We start from the raw sequence: 15,212 nt of genomic DNA, 5'->3' as shown, positions 1-15,212 counted from the left end.
AGGAGCACATGGTCAGGCGGAGGAACGTCCACTCCCACCCCAGGCTTCCCCCAGCCCCACAGCTCCAGGGTCATGGCCATACCAGGAGCTGACCATCACGTGGAGGTCCCAGGAAATTCCACACCAGAGCCAGTGTGTGTCCTGGAGCGGGACCGACAGAGTGGGGAGAGGGGGGACCCAGGTGGGGTCCCTGCCCTGCATCTGCCTCCTCCAGACCCAAGCCCGGCACCTCCGTTTTCCCCCAGCGAAGGGAGAATGCTCCGTGGGATCTTAGTGTGTCCTGATGACTTTGTCAATGTCACCTGCAAATTTACCCTACCTGAGTGCCAGATCTCGGGCCCCCAAGTCTCACAGGGGCTGCTTGATGATAGAACCCGATATTTAGAGTCAGTCGGGCCTGGGTTCAAATGACCTTCGGCAAGTCACCTAACCTCGCCCACTACATTGTCCTCGTCGACAAAACGGGGCCAGAGAGATTCAGTGGGATTACGTAGCGCAGTGCCGGCCACACTGCAGGTGACCCCACCCCAGGGTGCCGCCTGGCCCGCAGGGGTGACCGTGGCTGGTTCTGTGTTTTCAGGGGGAACTGGGGCTGGGCCTCCACGGGCGGCAGCAGCATCCTGGCCGAGTGTGGGTCTCTGCACCTCGAGTTCCTGCACCTCACCGAGCTCTCTGGCAACCAGATCTTCGCAGAAAAGGCAAGTTGCCCCTCTCCCCCCAAGACAGCACCCCCGCCTCTTCTCCCCTCAGAGAGCAGAGGCCAGTGCCAGGAAGGAGCTGTGCCCCGACACATGCCGGCTTGGGCACCAATCTCTGAACTGTGAAATCTGCAGAAAGTACAGCAGGAACCCGGGCTCGGCCTCGCCTCGGCAGGAGCTGGCCACTGGCGCACCGCCCCCTTTCCAGGGACGTTTAGCTTTTCCGAGTGCGATCCTCTGCACTCCCTCCCAGACACCCAGCTGGCTCTCACTGACAGCAGCTGGCAAGAGATTCCTGTCCCTGGCCGACGCCCACGTTGTCCCTCCTCACAGCTCTCAGCTATCCAAGGCCACAGGGTATTGAGAGGTAGCATCCAGGCCAGCGACCAGTCCTGACAGTGACCCGCACCTGGCCCTTCTGGAGAGCCCTCAGGAGGGGTCCTTCCTCAGTGCTGCAGTCCCCACTGGAAGTGCCCCTGTAGGTCTGACCCTATACCCAAAGAAGAAAAGTGGGCACGCACACACACTCAGGTGGCACTCAGGCTGTGACAGCTCTGACCCCTTCTGAGTCCCCCCGGGAGATGGAAGCCCTGCCTGCCAGAGTCCTCCAAAGTCCTCAAGGATGGCCTTTTGGGGCCCCCCACTCCCCAAACCTCTAGAATGTCATCCTAGTAGACTGGCGAGGGGATGGGAGGTGACAGAGTGGCACTTCTCCCTGGTGGCTTTCAGGGTGGAGTCACCAGCTGGCCTCAGACCATCACCTGGTGCTGGAGTCTGCATGGTAACCCACGCCCATGCGCTCCTGGGTGCCAGGTTGGGGACCACTGCTGACTCAGCGTGTCCTGGAGACGGGGGAGGGGAGCTTCTCAGCCCCTTGATGGCTGCCCGTGACCGGCGCTCACCACCACCCTTAACCCACCTGCTGCCGTCAGAGACGCGCTCCTCCTGTTGAGCCTGTCTGCCAGGAGGGCCCTTGAGCGCTCCTGGGATGCGCCCAATCCCATCCCGAGGCTCTGGCTTCCCGATCCTTTTCCCACCTCGGGGCCTTGCACCAGCCTCCCGGCTCCCAGGGCCCTTGAGCCAGGCTCCTCCAGGAAGCTCTGACAGCTCAGGAGGAGCCGAGACAGGAGCTCACGCTGGTGGGGATCCTCTGGGATGATTGCTGCCAGTGCCTGAGCACCTGCTGTGTGCAGAGCAGCTGTGCCCCCTCTGATCCCCTCAGGAGCCCTGGGAGGGAGATCTCTCCACTACCCCCATTTTACAGAGGAGGAACCTGAGGCTCAGAGAGGCTCCGTAATGCTCCCAGGGCCACCAGCTGGTGAGCAATAAAGCTGAGATACCAGCCCGGGCTCTTTCTGCACCTGCTGAGTGCAGCAGGCTGTGGGCTTTTCCCGGGGTCCATCTGTCTGTCTCTTCTCCCTACATTTGCATACTCTGGCTATTTTCATCCCCAGTCACACCCTCCCACAGAGGCAATTATTTGGCAGTCAACAAATTGGCCCAAATTCTAGAAGCGCCCATACCCTCCAGGGGAGCTAATTTAGCCTGTTTCTCTGCTCACCCCCAGGACAGTCGAGAATAACTCGGGTATCGCACCTTCCTGTCCCCCATTATGGGCTCCATTAACATAAATGGACATGAAATCTGATGCGGCAAAGCCAAGTGCTGTCCACCCCCCCCCCCACGGTGAAGAACCGTCTGCAGCTAAAAGGCTTCTCCCGTGGCTCCACACCGTCTGGATTAATCTATTAGCAGGCCCCAGTGTCGTCCCTGAGGGTCTTTCCCAGAGGATCTTGTGCTGGGTGGGACTTAAAGCCCTGCCAGAGAGCAGCCACCCAGGAAGAAAGTCCTAAATTCCGCCTGTCACCCTTGTCCTGCGCAGCCCCAAAGGCTGGGATCCAGCCCCTGCCCGCTGCAGCGGGGGCAGCCTCGGCTGGGTGTGGCTGTGTAGTCACCATCTCCTTCCATCTTGGACTCAGCCGCTGCTCCCTGGAGCACAAGGATGTACAGTCAGTGGGGTCAGACAGACCGACTAGTGTCCTGGCTCAGCAACCTGAGACCCACTGGCCTTTGGCAAGTCACCGAACCTCTCTGAGACTCAGGTTTCTTGTCATTACACGGAGATCATGATATCTTGTAGGTGGTGGCTCTGAGCGGGAGATGGTGTCCATAGTGGGTCTGTCTGTCTTAACGGAGTGGAGAAACAGATGCTGTTATTATTCTTGACACTGTTAAAACCCTCAACTGCCAGTTAGGGTGCAGGGGACTCAGGAGTCCAGGCCTTTCCCCAAAATGAGTCCTAAGTATTAGATATACTCATTTGTTAGCTAAGCATTTTTTTTTTTGCAATACTTATTAAACCCAGCGATTCTCAACCACTGAGCCACACCCCCAGCCCTTTTTAGTTTTTATTCTGAGACAGGGTTTCTCTAAGTTGCTCAGGCTGGCCTCGAACTTGACCCTCCCGAGTCTCTGGCATTACAGGTCTGTGCCACTGTGCCCAGCTGTGTCCCTTTTTGTGTATGTATGGGGGCAAGGGATTAAACCCTGAGCACCCCTTAGCTCCAATCATATATATATATATTTTTTTTTTTTTTTAAGTTGTTGATGGCCTTTTATTTTATTCATTTATTTATATGCAGTGCTGAGAATCGAACCCAGTGCCTCACACATGCTGGGCAGGGGCTCTACCACTGAGCCACCACCCTAGCAACCCCCAGTCCTTTTGAATGGTTTCAATTTTGAGACAGTCTTGCTGAGTTGCCAAGGCTGGCTACAAACTTGGATTCCTCCTGCCTCTGCCTCCCAAATTGCTGGGATCACAGGTGTGAGCCACCATATCTGGCCCTTTTCTTTCTTTTTTTTTTAATATTTTTTAGTTGTAGATGGACACAATATCTTTATTTTTTATTTGTTTATTTTTATGCAGTGCTGAGGCTTGAACCCAGGGCCTCATGAGTACGAGGCAGGCACGCCACCACTGAGCCCCAGCCCCAACCCTGGCCCTTTACTTTTTAAACTTCACCTGCTTATTATTACTTGGGGGGCAGTTTAAAATTTACTCTCTTAGCAATTTACACAAACAGGACACATTGTTACACATTGTTACTGGAGTCCCCACATTGAACAGCAGAGCACTTGAACTCATTCCTCCTGTACAATGTGTATCCTCTGACCAGCGTCTCCACCCCCCACCTCCTCTGGTCCCTGTGACTACTGTTGGATGCTACTTCCTCACTTCAGCATGCAATCGGGGAAGTCGGGGAGGGGCAGGCGGTGGCCTGTGCAGTCCGGGGACAGGTGGTGGATCAGGCCCCCCATGGCCGTGTCCTGCCGTGGTCTGCCCCTGGGCACAGGTCCAAGCTGTGGCCACCTCTGGCCACCTCTCCTTCCTGCCTCTCTGGAATGGTCTCCCCTGAGTCTGAAGCTGCCTCCCTTCCACGCTGGGCTGGGGGTCAGTCAGCTTCAGGAGAGTGAAGCGGTGCGGTGTCCATCCCTCGGCAGGTCAGGAAGATCCGCAGGGTCCTCAGGGAGATGAAGAAGCCCTATGGCCTCTACCCCAACTTCCTCAGCCCAGTGACCGGGAACTGGGAGCAACGTGAGTACAGAGACGTCGGGCCGTCCCCCCGCCCACCTCCAGGGCCAGGACCCAGCATGTGGCCACGAGAGAAATGCACGGTTACCACGTCCCCGGCCGGGCATCTGCTCAGGGCCACCTACTGAAACTGAGTGGGCTGGGGAGGACGCTAGGGTGAGGGCGTGGGGGCGAGTCTCCTAGGTCTGCGTGATCTGTCCCTTTGAGAAGCCTGGATCTGGGAGGAGCAGGCCACGTCCCCAGTGTGCCCTCTTGACCAAGGCCCTGTCCCATGGTCACCGTCAGCACAAATGGATGGTAGCAGGTCCCGGGGGCACTGCCTCTGGGGCCTTCCCCAGACCTGCCCAGAGGCCCCACCTCCTCTGTCTGCCCCACAGTGAACCCTCTCCCTGTCCCCTGCCTCCAACCCTGGCTGTGTGTCAGGGGCTCAGGGGCAAAGTAGACCTGAGCCTAACAGCGTGCGGCCTGGGAGAGCGCATCTCAGGGCTCCAGAGCGGAGTCGTGGAAGAGGAGCGGGAGAAGGCTTCTGTGGGCCAGGAAGGGAGGGGGCGGGAGGCGGGTTCCGTTCAGCCCTCCAGAGGCTTCTCCTTGCAAGGGTAGAGCTGGGCTCCCCAGGCAGGCAGCAAACCCTGCGGGGAGAGGTGAGGCCGTGGCCTCCCTGCCAACCCTTTCCCTCCGCAAATTAGAGGGGACCCCCACACACACCCCAGAGGGGCATGATTTTATTTTCTGCCTGTGCCAGGGGCCACGGGGCTGGGCAAGGTCGCTCCCATATGGGAAATTGCTTCACATTAATAAAATATGAGCCGGCGACGGCTGAAGAGCCGAGGGAAGGTCACAAGCCCTGCTGATCCGGCGCCAGCCTCCTCCTCCCCCAGCCTCGGCGCCGGGATCATCTCAGGGCCTCTGGGGGTTTTGTGGGATTCTTCTGGGGCGTGTGTGTGTCCCACAGATGATCACAGCCTATTTCTCCCTTCGAGTCCTCGGGTCAGCCCAGGCAGCAGGGTGAGAGCTATGCATCCATTTGCAACCACAGAAATGGGGGGGGGGGGCCAGGGCTGCAGCGGCCCAGCTGCCAACCCCCGCCCCCAGGCTGCTCGCTGCCCCTGGTAACGGAGAGGCCCAAGAGCCTCCTGCTAAGCCCCGGTGAACCCCTGGCTCCCGGCAGCCCCAGGCCCAGCCAAGACCAGGCCGAGACTCCTTAGAGCCCGGAGAACCGTAAGGAGAGGTCCGCAGCCCCTCAGCTAGGCCCCTGGCTGCTGAACCCCATGCTTCCTCAGGGAGGGCCCTGGGAGGCCCCGGGCCTGGGAGCCTGAGTGCCTGTCAGCTCCGCCTGGCCGCTTCCCAGCTCCATGCTGCAGAGTCCTGGGCCTGTGGCCCTGCCTCCTGCCACCAGGTGTGATGAGAGTGTGACAAGGTCAGGAACCAGTGACGGACCTCCTAGTGAGAGCTGTCCACTCGGGCCAAGTCCACCTGCAAGGTGACTCTCATACTCTTGGAGAGTCCTGTCTCCAACACCATGAGACCCGGTGACCGGGCTCCCCTCTCCTGCAAACCCCAGATGGGAACCTGGACCTAGTGACACCCAAGCTGCACCGAGCCGGTGAGGGTGTCGGCCAGGCACAGTGGAGAAGGATACCAAGGCCCAGGGAGAGCACCAGCCCAGGCCCAGGGGTCCACCCGGTGTGGCGTGCGGCCTTCCCCACGTCTCCTTGGCACAGACCTGCCCGTCATGGGCTCACTGGGCCTGCCCTCCACCCCCCGCCGTGCACCCCGTGCCTGTCGGGCTGTGCCCCCCACCAGGATGACGGGCGGGCACCGTCAGGGGGTCTTCCCTCCCCGCTGTAGCTAAGCCCCAAGGACCCCCCCCCACCTGCCCCAATCCTGTGCTGTTTCTCCGTGTTCCGGTTCTCGCCAGGGCTGCTTCAGAGCCAGACCCTTTGCTGGGCCGGGATTTACTTGTGGACAGGGGCGGGCAAGGCCTGGGGGCTGCTCCTGTGTGACGGGCCTCCCCTCAACCCCCTTTCCCGTCCCACCCATCGCGACTCTCTGCCTTTGGGTCCCTCTACACGCCTGTCCCCTCTTTATGCATCTTTCTCTTTGCCCTTTGGCAGAAAGTGAGGCCTTGGTGAGGTGGCCTTGGACAGCTCCCTGGGCTCACTGTGGTGTTCCCATCTGGGAAATGGGCCCACAGTGCTCGGGCCTGCAGGGCTTTGGAAGGTTGAGCTATAAATAACACAGTTCAGCTCCTGGCCGGAGGCGGACACCCAGGAGATGGTAGGACACCGTGGACATACTGGGCCCCCACTCTCCCTCCCTCTCTCCCTCCCCTCCTCCAGAGGAGTCGAAGACATGCGCCCGTCCCCACCCCTCAGACCACCTCATGTCCCTTCCCATCTCTAAAGTGTGTCCCTCGCCAAGTCCACTGGGGGCCTTTCTGCCTCCCGCTGTTAGGTTTGGGAGCGCACGGGCCAAGCGCAGTCTTGCTTCTGTGGGCAGGTGGTCCTCAGGGGCCCATCTTCCTCCCGGGTGGACAGATCTCGACCAGCCCCGAGGCCCCGCCCCAGGGCAAGTCTGGCCTCTGTGTCCAGGGACCAGCAGGCACAGGCCTCGGGCAGGGAGAGGTCTTCACGGGTTCTGCCCCCTGCTCCTTGGAGCTCAGTGTGTCCCCACTTGCTGGAGTTGAGCTCCGTCTTTCTGGAGTGGCTCTGCGCTGGAGGCCACACGAAGGCTGGACTCTTCCTTCCATGGCCTCTGTGAACCAGCCCCGGTTAATCACCATGGTTGTCACTGGGCAATAAAAACCCTGAACTTCATGCCACCGGAACATCTTTTAAAGAAATGCGACTCATTTACAGTTAATAGGCAGGGGACCGGCCATCCTCAGCCAGTGCCGGCAAAAGGACCTCCAGCCCTGGAGAGCCGGAGCCCTTGGGCACCCGACACCTCGCTCGAGACCCCTGCCTTCCTGTGTCACCGGCCTTCCTGTGTCTTCTCTGCCCCGTTTGGGGTTCCCTCCACCTGCACACAGCCCCCCGCCACCCAAGCCCACTGAGAGCTGTGCCCCCTCGTCACACCCCCACCGCCAGCGGCAGGTGGCGGTGACGTTCTTGTCCTCTTCCCCCTCAGACCACGTCTCCATCGGAGGACTCGGGGACAGTTTTTATGAATATCTGATCAAATCCTGGCTGATGTCCGCCAAGACCGACACGGAGGCCAAAGTCATGTACTACGAGGCCCTGGAGGTAAGACGGCGCCGGGCTCTTCACGGGTGGTTGGTCATCAGCCGCTGGCTGTCGCAGTCCCCTGAGTGCTCAGGCAGCAGGGGGCCAGCTCGGGAGGCTTGCTCAGCCCTCCCCAGGGTCTGGGAGAGAAAGGACAAGCAGTGTCCCCAGTGGCGCCTGTCAGTCTCGAGACTCCTCCCAAACACCCTGAAACAGGCTGCAGTAGCTTGTCCCCCCCCTGGAAACCCAAGCTCGGGAGGTTAAGTCTTTGTGCAAGGTCTCATAGGAAGTGACAGTCAGTCTGATTCAGAAACCACAGTTCCAAAACCCACGCCTCCTCCATGATGTCTGTGCTTCAGTGAACGTGCCAATGCCCAGGGGCAGCCAAACTGGGGGCTGGGAGCTCCCAAGGCAGCTGCCAAAACGAGACCCTCAACTATCTTCCCACCAACCAGAGGTGACAGAGTTAGCATGTCCAAGTTGGGAGCAGCCTCCTGGATGTGTGGAGCCTTCAGTTCTGTGGCTGTTTATGTAGATGGAAACCAGGGCCCAGAGAAGGAAAGGCAATTGCTCAGGGCCACAGAGCACAGAGCTGGCAGAGCTGGCACCACCCTTGGTCTGTCCACAGGGTGGTGTGGATGAGAGGTGGCAGACTGAGATGAGTCCCTCCAAAGGGAGGCAGGGTGAGTCTGTAAGCCCAAGCTGTTGGGAAGGGGGCTGGGGAATCTCAGCCCATCGATAGATACCTTTGAGCCCAGTTGATGGAAAGACCCTGGACCAGCTCTGGGCCTCAAGTTAGCTGAGCACGTTGGGTCTGTTCTGTCCCCCGCTTGGTCTGAACGTCCACCTCACTCCTCTAACCCGGGCTCCTTCTTCCCCGCTGCCCTGCTGAGTGGGTCCCCTGCACAGCCACCAGGAGGGCTGGAGAGGCAGGCCCCGACCTCCCGTAGCCTGGGGTGGGCAGGCCCCTCCTTCGCCCCCGGGGTCCCCCCATCAGGCCCTGCAGCCCCTGTGGCTTCACCTCCCCTCTGCCCCCACCCCTAGTCCCACAGGGGGTCCAGCGGTCTCCTCTCCTAGGACAGCGTTCAGTGGCCGGTCCCAATTGGGACCCACTGGCCACTGCTTCCAATGAGCCTTCCCAGCCTCTGTGCTCCCCAGACCCCGTGGGGGTTCCCTGGGAGTCGGCCCCTTGGCGAGCTGGCTCAGTCCTGAAGCAGGGCCTGGGCAGGGGGCACCCGAGAACTGTGGATGGGCGCTGAGAGGGGAGATGTGGTGGGAAGGACGGTGGGCGAGTGGATGGACAGACGGACCGTGGGTGGGTGAGAGTGGATGGGTGTGAGGCAGATGGTGGGTGGTGGGGACGTGAGTCGGTGGATTTGTGGGTGGATTGAGGTGAGCGGTCAGTAGACAGGGATGGACGGTCCTCAGACGCCCTTTGCTTGCACGAATCTGGCCAGGGTCAGCAGTGCTTCGAGAAGCGCATTGAAACGGCCTCCAAAGCCGAGTCCTTGGATCTCCAGCCCGGGATGTTTTCCCGCCCAGTGTCCTGCACTGAGGCCGGTCAGTCTTGACCTGGAGCGGTCACTGGGACTCAGGTCCCGCCCTCTGTGCCCTGGGATTTGGTCGAGCCCAGACCCAGGCCCAGGCCCATGGCTCCGGGAGGATGGACTTCAGCCTTCCCTGCAGGGTAAGCTGCCCGTCCAGGAGCAGCCGATCCCCTGCCCTCGGGGCACACTGTAGTGGAGGCTTCAGGGGAGCTGAGGCCATGAATTATGTAAGCGAGTGGGAGCTTCAGACAGCGCCTGCTTCAACAGCAGAGAACCAGCCGCTCCCGCACCCCATCCCCTCCAGGGCTGGCCTCTGGCAAGTTTGGGCCTTTGAAGGACGTTCAACCTCGTTGGCACGTTAGGTCACCTGGGGAACCGTGGGATCCCTTGTCCAGCTGAACCCCTGACCAGTGGTCTCAGAACTTCTAGGGGGTAGGGCCCAGTGACAGCATTTGAAAGCTCCTAGGGGACTCCAGGGTGCAGTCAGGGTGACCGCCGGGAGGTCAGACCAGTGTCCAGCTGGGGCGGGCGTTGAAGGTACAGATGGGTCTAACTGGGTTGACCCCTTAGTGTCTCCAGAGGAGGCCTCAAGGGCTGGGACAGCTGCACCTCAGTCTCTGTGGACACGGGCTCTGTGTCCTGGGTCTTAGCCCCGTCCTGCCGCCTGCACTTGCCAAAATGCAGGAAAGCCAGGCCAGGGGGCCCCTGGAGAGCTCCCTGGGCTTCCCACACCAGGCACAGGAAGGAGTGTGGAGATCAGCAGCTACCGAGCCCTCGTGACCCTCCCGGGGACTAGTGTTCCCATTTTAGAGATGAGCAAAGTGAGTCTTCAGAAAAGTGAGATAATTTATCCAAAGTCACCCAACTTTTTTTTTTTTTTTTGGTACCGGGGATTGAACTCAGCGGTGCCTAACCACTGAGCCACATCCCCAGCCCTCTTTTGTTTGGAGATAGGGCCTCACTAAGGTGCTGAGGTTCTTCTCGAACTCCTCCTGCCTCAGCCTACCGAGCCGCCGGGATTACAGGTGTGCACCACGGCTCCTGGTCCCCACCCGAGTCTTAAATCACAGAGCAGAGACTCAGGCCCACGCCTGACGCCCGCTGAGCCCTGCTGCACCTTGCAGGGATCAGACCTTCCCCGGCAGCTCAGCAGCCTGTGCCAGCCCGTGTTTTCTCGGGGCCTTAGGAGGCCTTGTCCTTTTTTATCGTCATGTCGCTCATCTCAACTGCATCTTCAAAGAGACCTGACCCGTCATTTCCTCTTCACCTCAGTCACTTAGCCCGGGCCGCCCCAGACGGAAATGACCTCGGGGAGGCCTTCGGAAGGTCAGGCTCCAGCTCCAGCCCAGGCGCCCTGCTTCCCCCCCTCCCCCGATGTTTGTGTTCCTACATCCAAAATGCTGACAGCTGATGACTCTCAGCCAGACTTGGGGGCCCTGGGCCACCCTGATTCCCTTTCCCTGCACAAGACGGAGCCTGGCACGGCGGCACTGCTTCCCAGCTCTGCCCAGGAGCCGGGCCCGGCCAGAGCAGATCAGCTGGCAGCCCTGTGGCTCTGCAGGTCCCCTCAGCAACCCCCATGCAGAGCAGGTGCCCAGCATGTCACATCAGCAGCCTGCCCCATCTGTCACTCAGCAAGGGCCCACAGCCAGGCGCCCTGCCGCAGGCCCCAGCAGCGGAGGGGAGCAAAGGCCCATCCAGGAGCAGACGCGGCTTGAGATCTGCGTCTGCCAGGCGCTGGCCGAGGGCCCCCGGCCCGTGGCCCCCGCATCACACGGTGCTCAGAGTCCTAGGGGGACAGACACAGAAACCGCAGGTGGGGACAGCACCAGGTGCCAAGGTCCCAGCAGGTGAGAGAGTAGGGGGTGCAGGGCCCGGTTAAGTCGGGCATCCCCCCAGGGAGGTGGCATTTGGGAGGAAGCCCCAAGGCCTAGTTGAGGTCAGCACCCCTGGGCGCCGGCTCAACATGTGAGAAAAGGAACAGCCAAGAGCCAGAGACCCCCCAGCCCTCTGCAAAGCAGGGCACCCGCATCCCCAGTCTCCTCCCGTTTGATTCATTCCAAAGGCTGATGCCATTTTAACTCATGCGCACTTGGTTTCCGGGGAGGCCTCTGCCCCTGGTGGGCGTCCCAGCCCGGGCCAGGCCCATCCACGGTGCCACTGTTCCCACACCTGGCCCAGCGCAACCCCAGGAAATACTCAGTGGCTCATGAACTATTTGAAGGGGGGGAGGACATGAAAGAAGAGAGGCCCGTGTGGCCGGGGTGGGGTGCGGGGACGGAGGGCAGGAGGCAGGTGGCAGAGGACACAGTGGCCCACGTTTGTTGGGGGAGTCGGTGGCGGGAAGTAGCCCAGCTCTGCAGGCTTCCTGAGTTCTCGCCAGTCTGGGAGGGAGTGGGCACTCCTACCCCGACGGGATACTGAGGAAACCGAGCCACAGAGAGAGCATCCAACCTGCCGGGGCCACCCAGCGTGGAGCTGCTGGAGAAGTCCGCACCCACAGAGCCCGCACCCCGGAACTGGGCCCAGAGCAGGTTGGATCTCGGAGTCCACTCACGGAGATGCTGCTGGACCCTCAGGTGTGGGCACTGGGAGCCTCTGAAGGTGTGGCCAGTGACACGGGGTGACACAGCTTACTGTTAAGTGCAGACCCTGTCCCCAGAGAGGATTGGAGGCAAGAGTAGGGGCCGAAGCGAGGGCCCCAGGGGTCCCCGGTGGTGACCAGGACCCAGGCCCATCAGGTCTGGCGTCGAGGCTGTGTGAGCTGCCACCTGCGGTACCTCGGTCTCCTAGGCTCCTGGGACCGAGGGCAGGAGTGGGGGGCGGGATCACCTGCCATCTGCACCCCAGCATCCGGGGCCCTTGCCGACAGCAGCACCCCCTCGGGGGCCCCTTCCCACCAAAGGAGCAGAGCCCTGGGGTCCTGGTCCTGGTGCGGCCGGGTGACCTGGGACAAGCCACTTCACCCTTGGTAGGGAAGGAGGAAGCCTGCGGGAGGGGACCCCGGGAGGGCAGCTCCAGGGCCTTTGGGGTCCTTTCTGAGAATCGGATAAAGCACAGGGAACCTCTTCCCGGAGAAGGGAGATGGCGGAATCCCTGAGCTCCTGGGAGCCAGGCCAAAGCCTGCGGGGTCCCTGGCTGAGACCTGCTGACAGGGGAGTGAAGGACAGGGTCACCTTTAAAGATGTCTGAAATGTACACGATGCAAGGGCCACACAGGGGACTCCCTGAGGCCGAGCGGGCGCCTGGCCTCCGCCTGCCTCCCCCAGGCCCCAGGCTCGGCTCCGGGGGCCAGGCCCTGCCAGGGACCACGGCCCGCCGAGGTCAGGGGGCCTCTTTGCTGGGATGGAGAGGCTGCAGCGCGGCCGCCCCTGGCTCACTATGCCCTCTCCCTCTCTCTGTACCCACGCCCCTCCCCGCCCAACCCCCTTGCTCCCAGGCCATAGAGATGTACTTGCTGAATGTCTCTCCCGGGGGGCTGACCTACATCGCCGAGTGGCGAGGGGGGATTCTGGACCACAAGATGGGGCACCTGGCCTGTTTCTCGGGGGGCATGATCGCCCTCGGCGCTGAGGATGCCAAGGAAGAAAAGAGGGCCCACTACCAAGAGCTCGCAGCCCAGATCACCAGGACGTGCCACGAGTCATACGCCCGCTCAGGTAATCCTGCAAGGGGAGGGGGCAGCAGCAGAGACTGAGGCTAGACAGCAGGAAGAACTGGAAAGAGCAGCAGTGAGTGCAGGGAGTGGAAGTGAGGTGGCTTTTGAGAGAGGGCTGAGCAGTCCGGGCACTGAAGTTGAACGTCAGGTGCTGTCTGGCACGTGACCCACAAGGTCACTGAACCTCACAACAAGGTGGGGAGACTCAGCCACCGTCCCAGGAAGCAGGGGGCAGAGTCCTCCAAACCCCGAGACAGAAACAAGGTGTCCTGTCCCAGGAAGTTCCCACCGAGTCCCCTCCTGAGAGCCTGCCTCTGCCCCCCCCCCCCGCACCTGCCTGCGGGCTCAGCACCCCCTGGTACCTTCGTCACTTAGCCGAGATCACCAGAAAGCTCAAGGGCTCTGGTCAGCACCCACCCACACCTGGCCCTCAGCGCAGACTGGCCAGACGCAGGGTCAGACGTCACGTGGGCAGCAGGAGCCCAACCCTCGCTCTGCACATGGGGAAACTGAGTCAGCCCAGAGAGGGGAAGAGACTTGGCCAAAGCCACACTGCACACCAGCAGCCGAGCCTGGGTAGGGCCAGGTCTTCTGATGTCCAGCCCGCCCCCCGCGCTGCCTCGCCACACGCCCCCCCACCCTGGCGCCAGGAGACGCCAGCCACCTCTGGCGGGAGCAGAGGCCCCCAGGCCTGCAGTGCAGACCCCCAGCTCAGGGGCTGCCGCCTCAGCTGAGTGGCCCCTAGTCCCTTGTCTGTCTGGGGGGGACAGGGGGACGGGTCTCCCAGGGTGTGGCAGGCCTCCCCGGGCAGCAGGCCTCGGCCCTGGCACAGGGGCTCTGAGCTCCAGGGGAGGCTGGCAGAGGCCCAAAGCCGGTCTCCATTCTCCTGGCGGAGCTCAGCCAGGGCTGTCACCCACAGGTGGCCTGGGGTGATAGAGAGCTGCCCCTTTGTCTGGGACAGTCAACCTGATCATAGAGGCAGGGCCCAGTGCTCCCGCCAGCCTGGCTGCCCGCTGCCCTCACCCTGTTAGCAACTTGGCACGACCAGCGTGGCGTCCTGGGGGCTCCAGCCGCGTCACCGTCTGACAGGTGGGAGGGGTCCGGGGCCTAAATGCCTGCTCTTCCAGGAAGCCCTCCGGGAGGGACGTCACACCCGAGCTCCAGCCTGGCTCCTGAGGAGGCGACCCACGGGGGGTTCCCAACCCAGATGGTTGGGGGGATGTGCAGGCAGCGGAGGGAGGAAGACCTGAGCCACACACCCTAAATTTTGGACCTAGAGAGTTAGATCGAGGAGGGAGAGAGAGAGAGCACAGCCTGGGGGGCACAGGACATCAGACAGATCTCGGGTCACACCCCAGCTCAGCCACCACTTGCTGTGTTGCCTTGGACAAATTACTTAGCCTCTCTGGTCCTCAGTTTCCACATGCCTGAGGGGGGTATTATAGCATCTATCTTAGCAAAAAATAGCTTTCTTCAGATTGAGGTAGTGTACGTCAGGCACCCAGCACTGCCCTTGTGGTCACAGGTGGGAGCTGTGCTGGCCGTTAAAATTAATCATGGAAAAGAAAACCAACCATCACGGTCGAGCCCAGACCCCACAGGCAGCCTCCTCTACTGCCCTCTGTCAGTCGGGGTGCTTTCCTGGGGGCTTCCTTCCATCTCCCCCAGACCCAATCTAGGAGGTGTCAAGGGCAGTTTGCTAAGAAAGGGGGTCTTTGACGTCAGGGTGTTGGAGCGTCCGAGAAGCCCTGTGCCCACCCACAGCACTGCCCCGAATGTGCCCCAGCTGAAGCCCTGTCCTGCCTGAGTCTAGCCACAGCCCACGGACAGCTGGGGTCCCACAATCTGGGACAGAGCGTGGCCCCTTCAGAGTCCCACCTAATTCCTGAAGCTCTGGGGTCTTGCCGGGGCCCCCGAGGCCCGGGGAAGGGGTGCGTCTTCTGGGCGCGGCTGGGTCACCCCGCGAGGTCAGCCCTGGAGAGCCGGAGGTGCGGGGTCCCAGCGGGTCCTCTGCTGCCCCCCGCAGACACCAAGCTGGGGCCCGAGGCCTTCTGGTTCAACTCCAACAAGGAGGCGGAGGCCACGCACGAGGGCGAGAGCTACTACATCCTGCGGCCCGAGGTGGTGGAGAGCTACATGTACCTGTGGCGGCTCACGCACGACCCCATCTACCGGGAGTGGGGCTGGGAAGTGGTGACGGTGAGTGGCCCCGGGGACGGCGCCCCACAGACACCGCAGTCGCAGCCAGGGCCCGGGAGGAGGGCCAAGGCAGGCTGACCCCCCACTAGGGGTCCGCGCTGTGGTCCCCAGCAGACCTGGGCCGGGAGCGTGCGGGCCCCAGAGCACCCCCTGGCCGGGCGGGTGTGGGGGAGCCCCCTCTGGCCCCGCCAGCCGCTCACCTCGTCCTCTTGCCACCGCCTGCCCGGCCCAGGTGGCCCGGCCACTCCCCGAGCCCGATGTTGGCCCAGCCCCCTCACCCTGGCCACCTGG

General features: G+C 61.8%; 1 protein-coding gene across 3 annotated transcripts in view; it reads left to right on the top strand.

The window, feature by feature from the left end:
• Nucleotides 1-15,212, top strand: part of Man1c1 (mannosidase alpha class 1C member 1) — a 112,787-nt gene that overhangs the window by 94,276 nt on the left and 3,299 nt on the right. For all 3 annotated transcript variants that reach the window (XM_046469476.2, XM_046469478.2, XM_046469477.2), the window contains 5 exons: nt 581-698; nt 4,203-4,296; nt 7,423-7,538; nt 12,504-12,723; nt 14,749-14,921. In XM_046469476.2, the coding sequence (XP_046325432.1) occupies nt 581-698; nt 4,203-4,296; nt 7,423-7,538; nt 12,504-12,723; nt 14,749-14,921 (721 nt within the window). The remainder of the gene's footprint in view (nt 1-580; nt 699-4,202; nt 4,297-7,422; nt 7,539-12,503; nt 12,724-14,748; nt 14,922-15,212) is intronic.

Source organism: Marmota monax, unplaced genomic scaffold (genome assembly GCF_021218885.2).
Source record: "Marmota monax isolate L192 unplaced genomic scaffold, Marmota_monax_Labrador192_F-V1.1 WCK01_AAM20220418_F8-fsc00008, whole genome shotgun sequence".
Classification (NCBI taxonomy): domain Eukaryota; kingdom Metazoa; phylum Chordata; class Mammalia; order Rodentia; family Sciuridae; genus Marmota; species Marmota monax.
The sequence above is the reverse complement of the archived record's forward strand: the minus strand, read 5'-3'. Positions and strand labels throughout refer to the sequence as shown.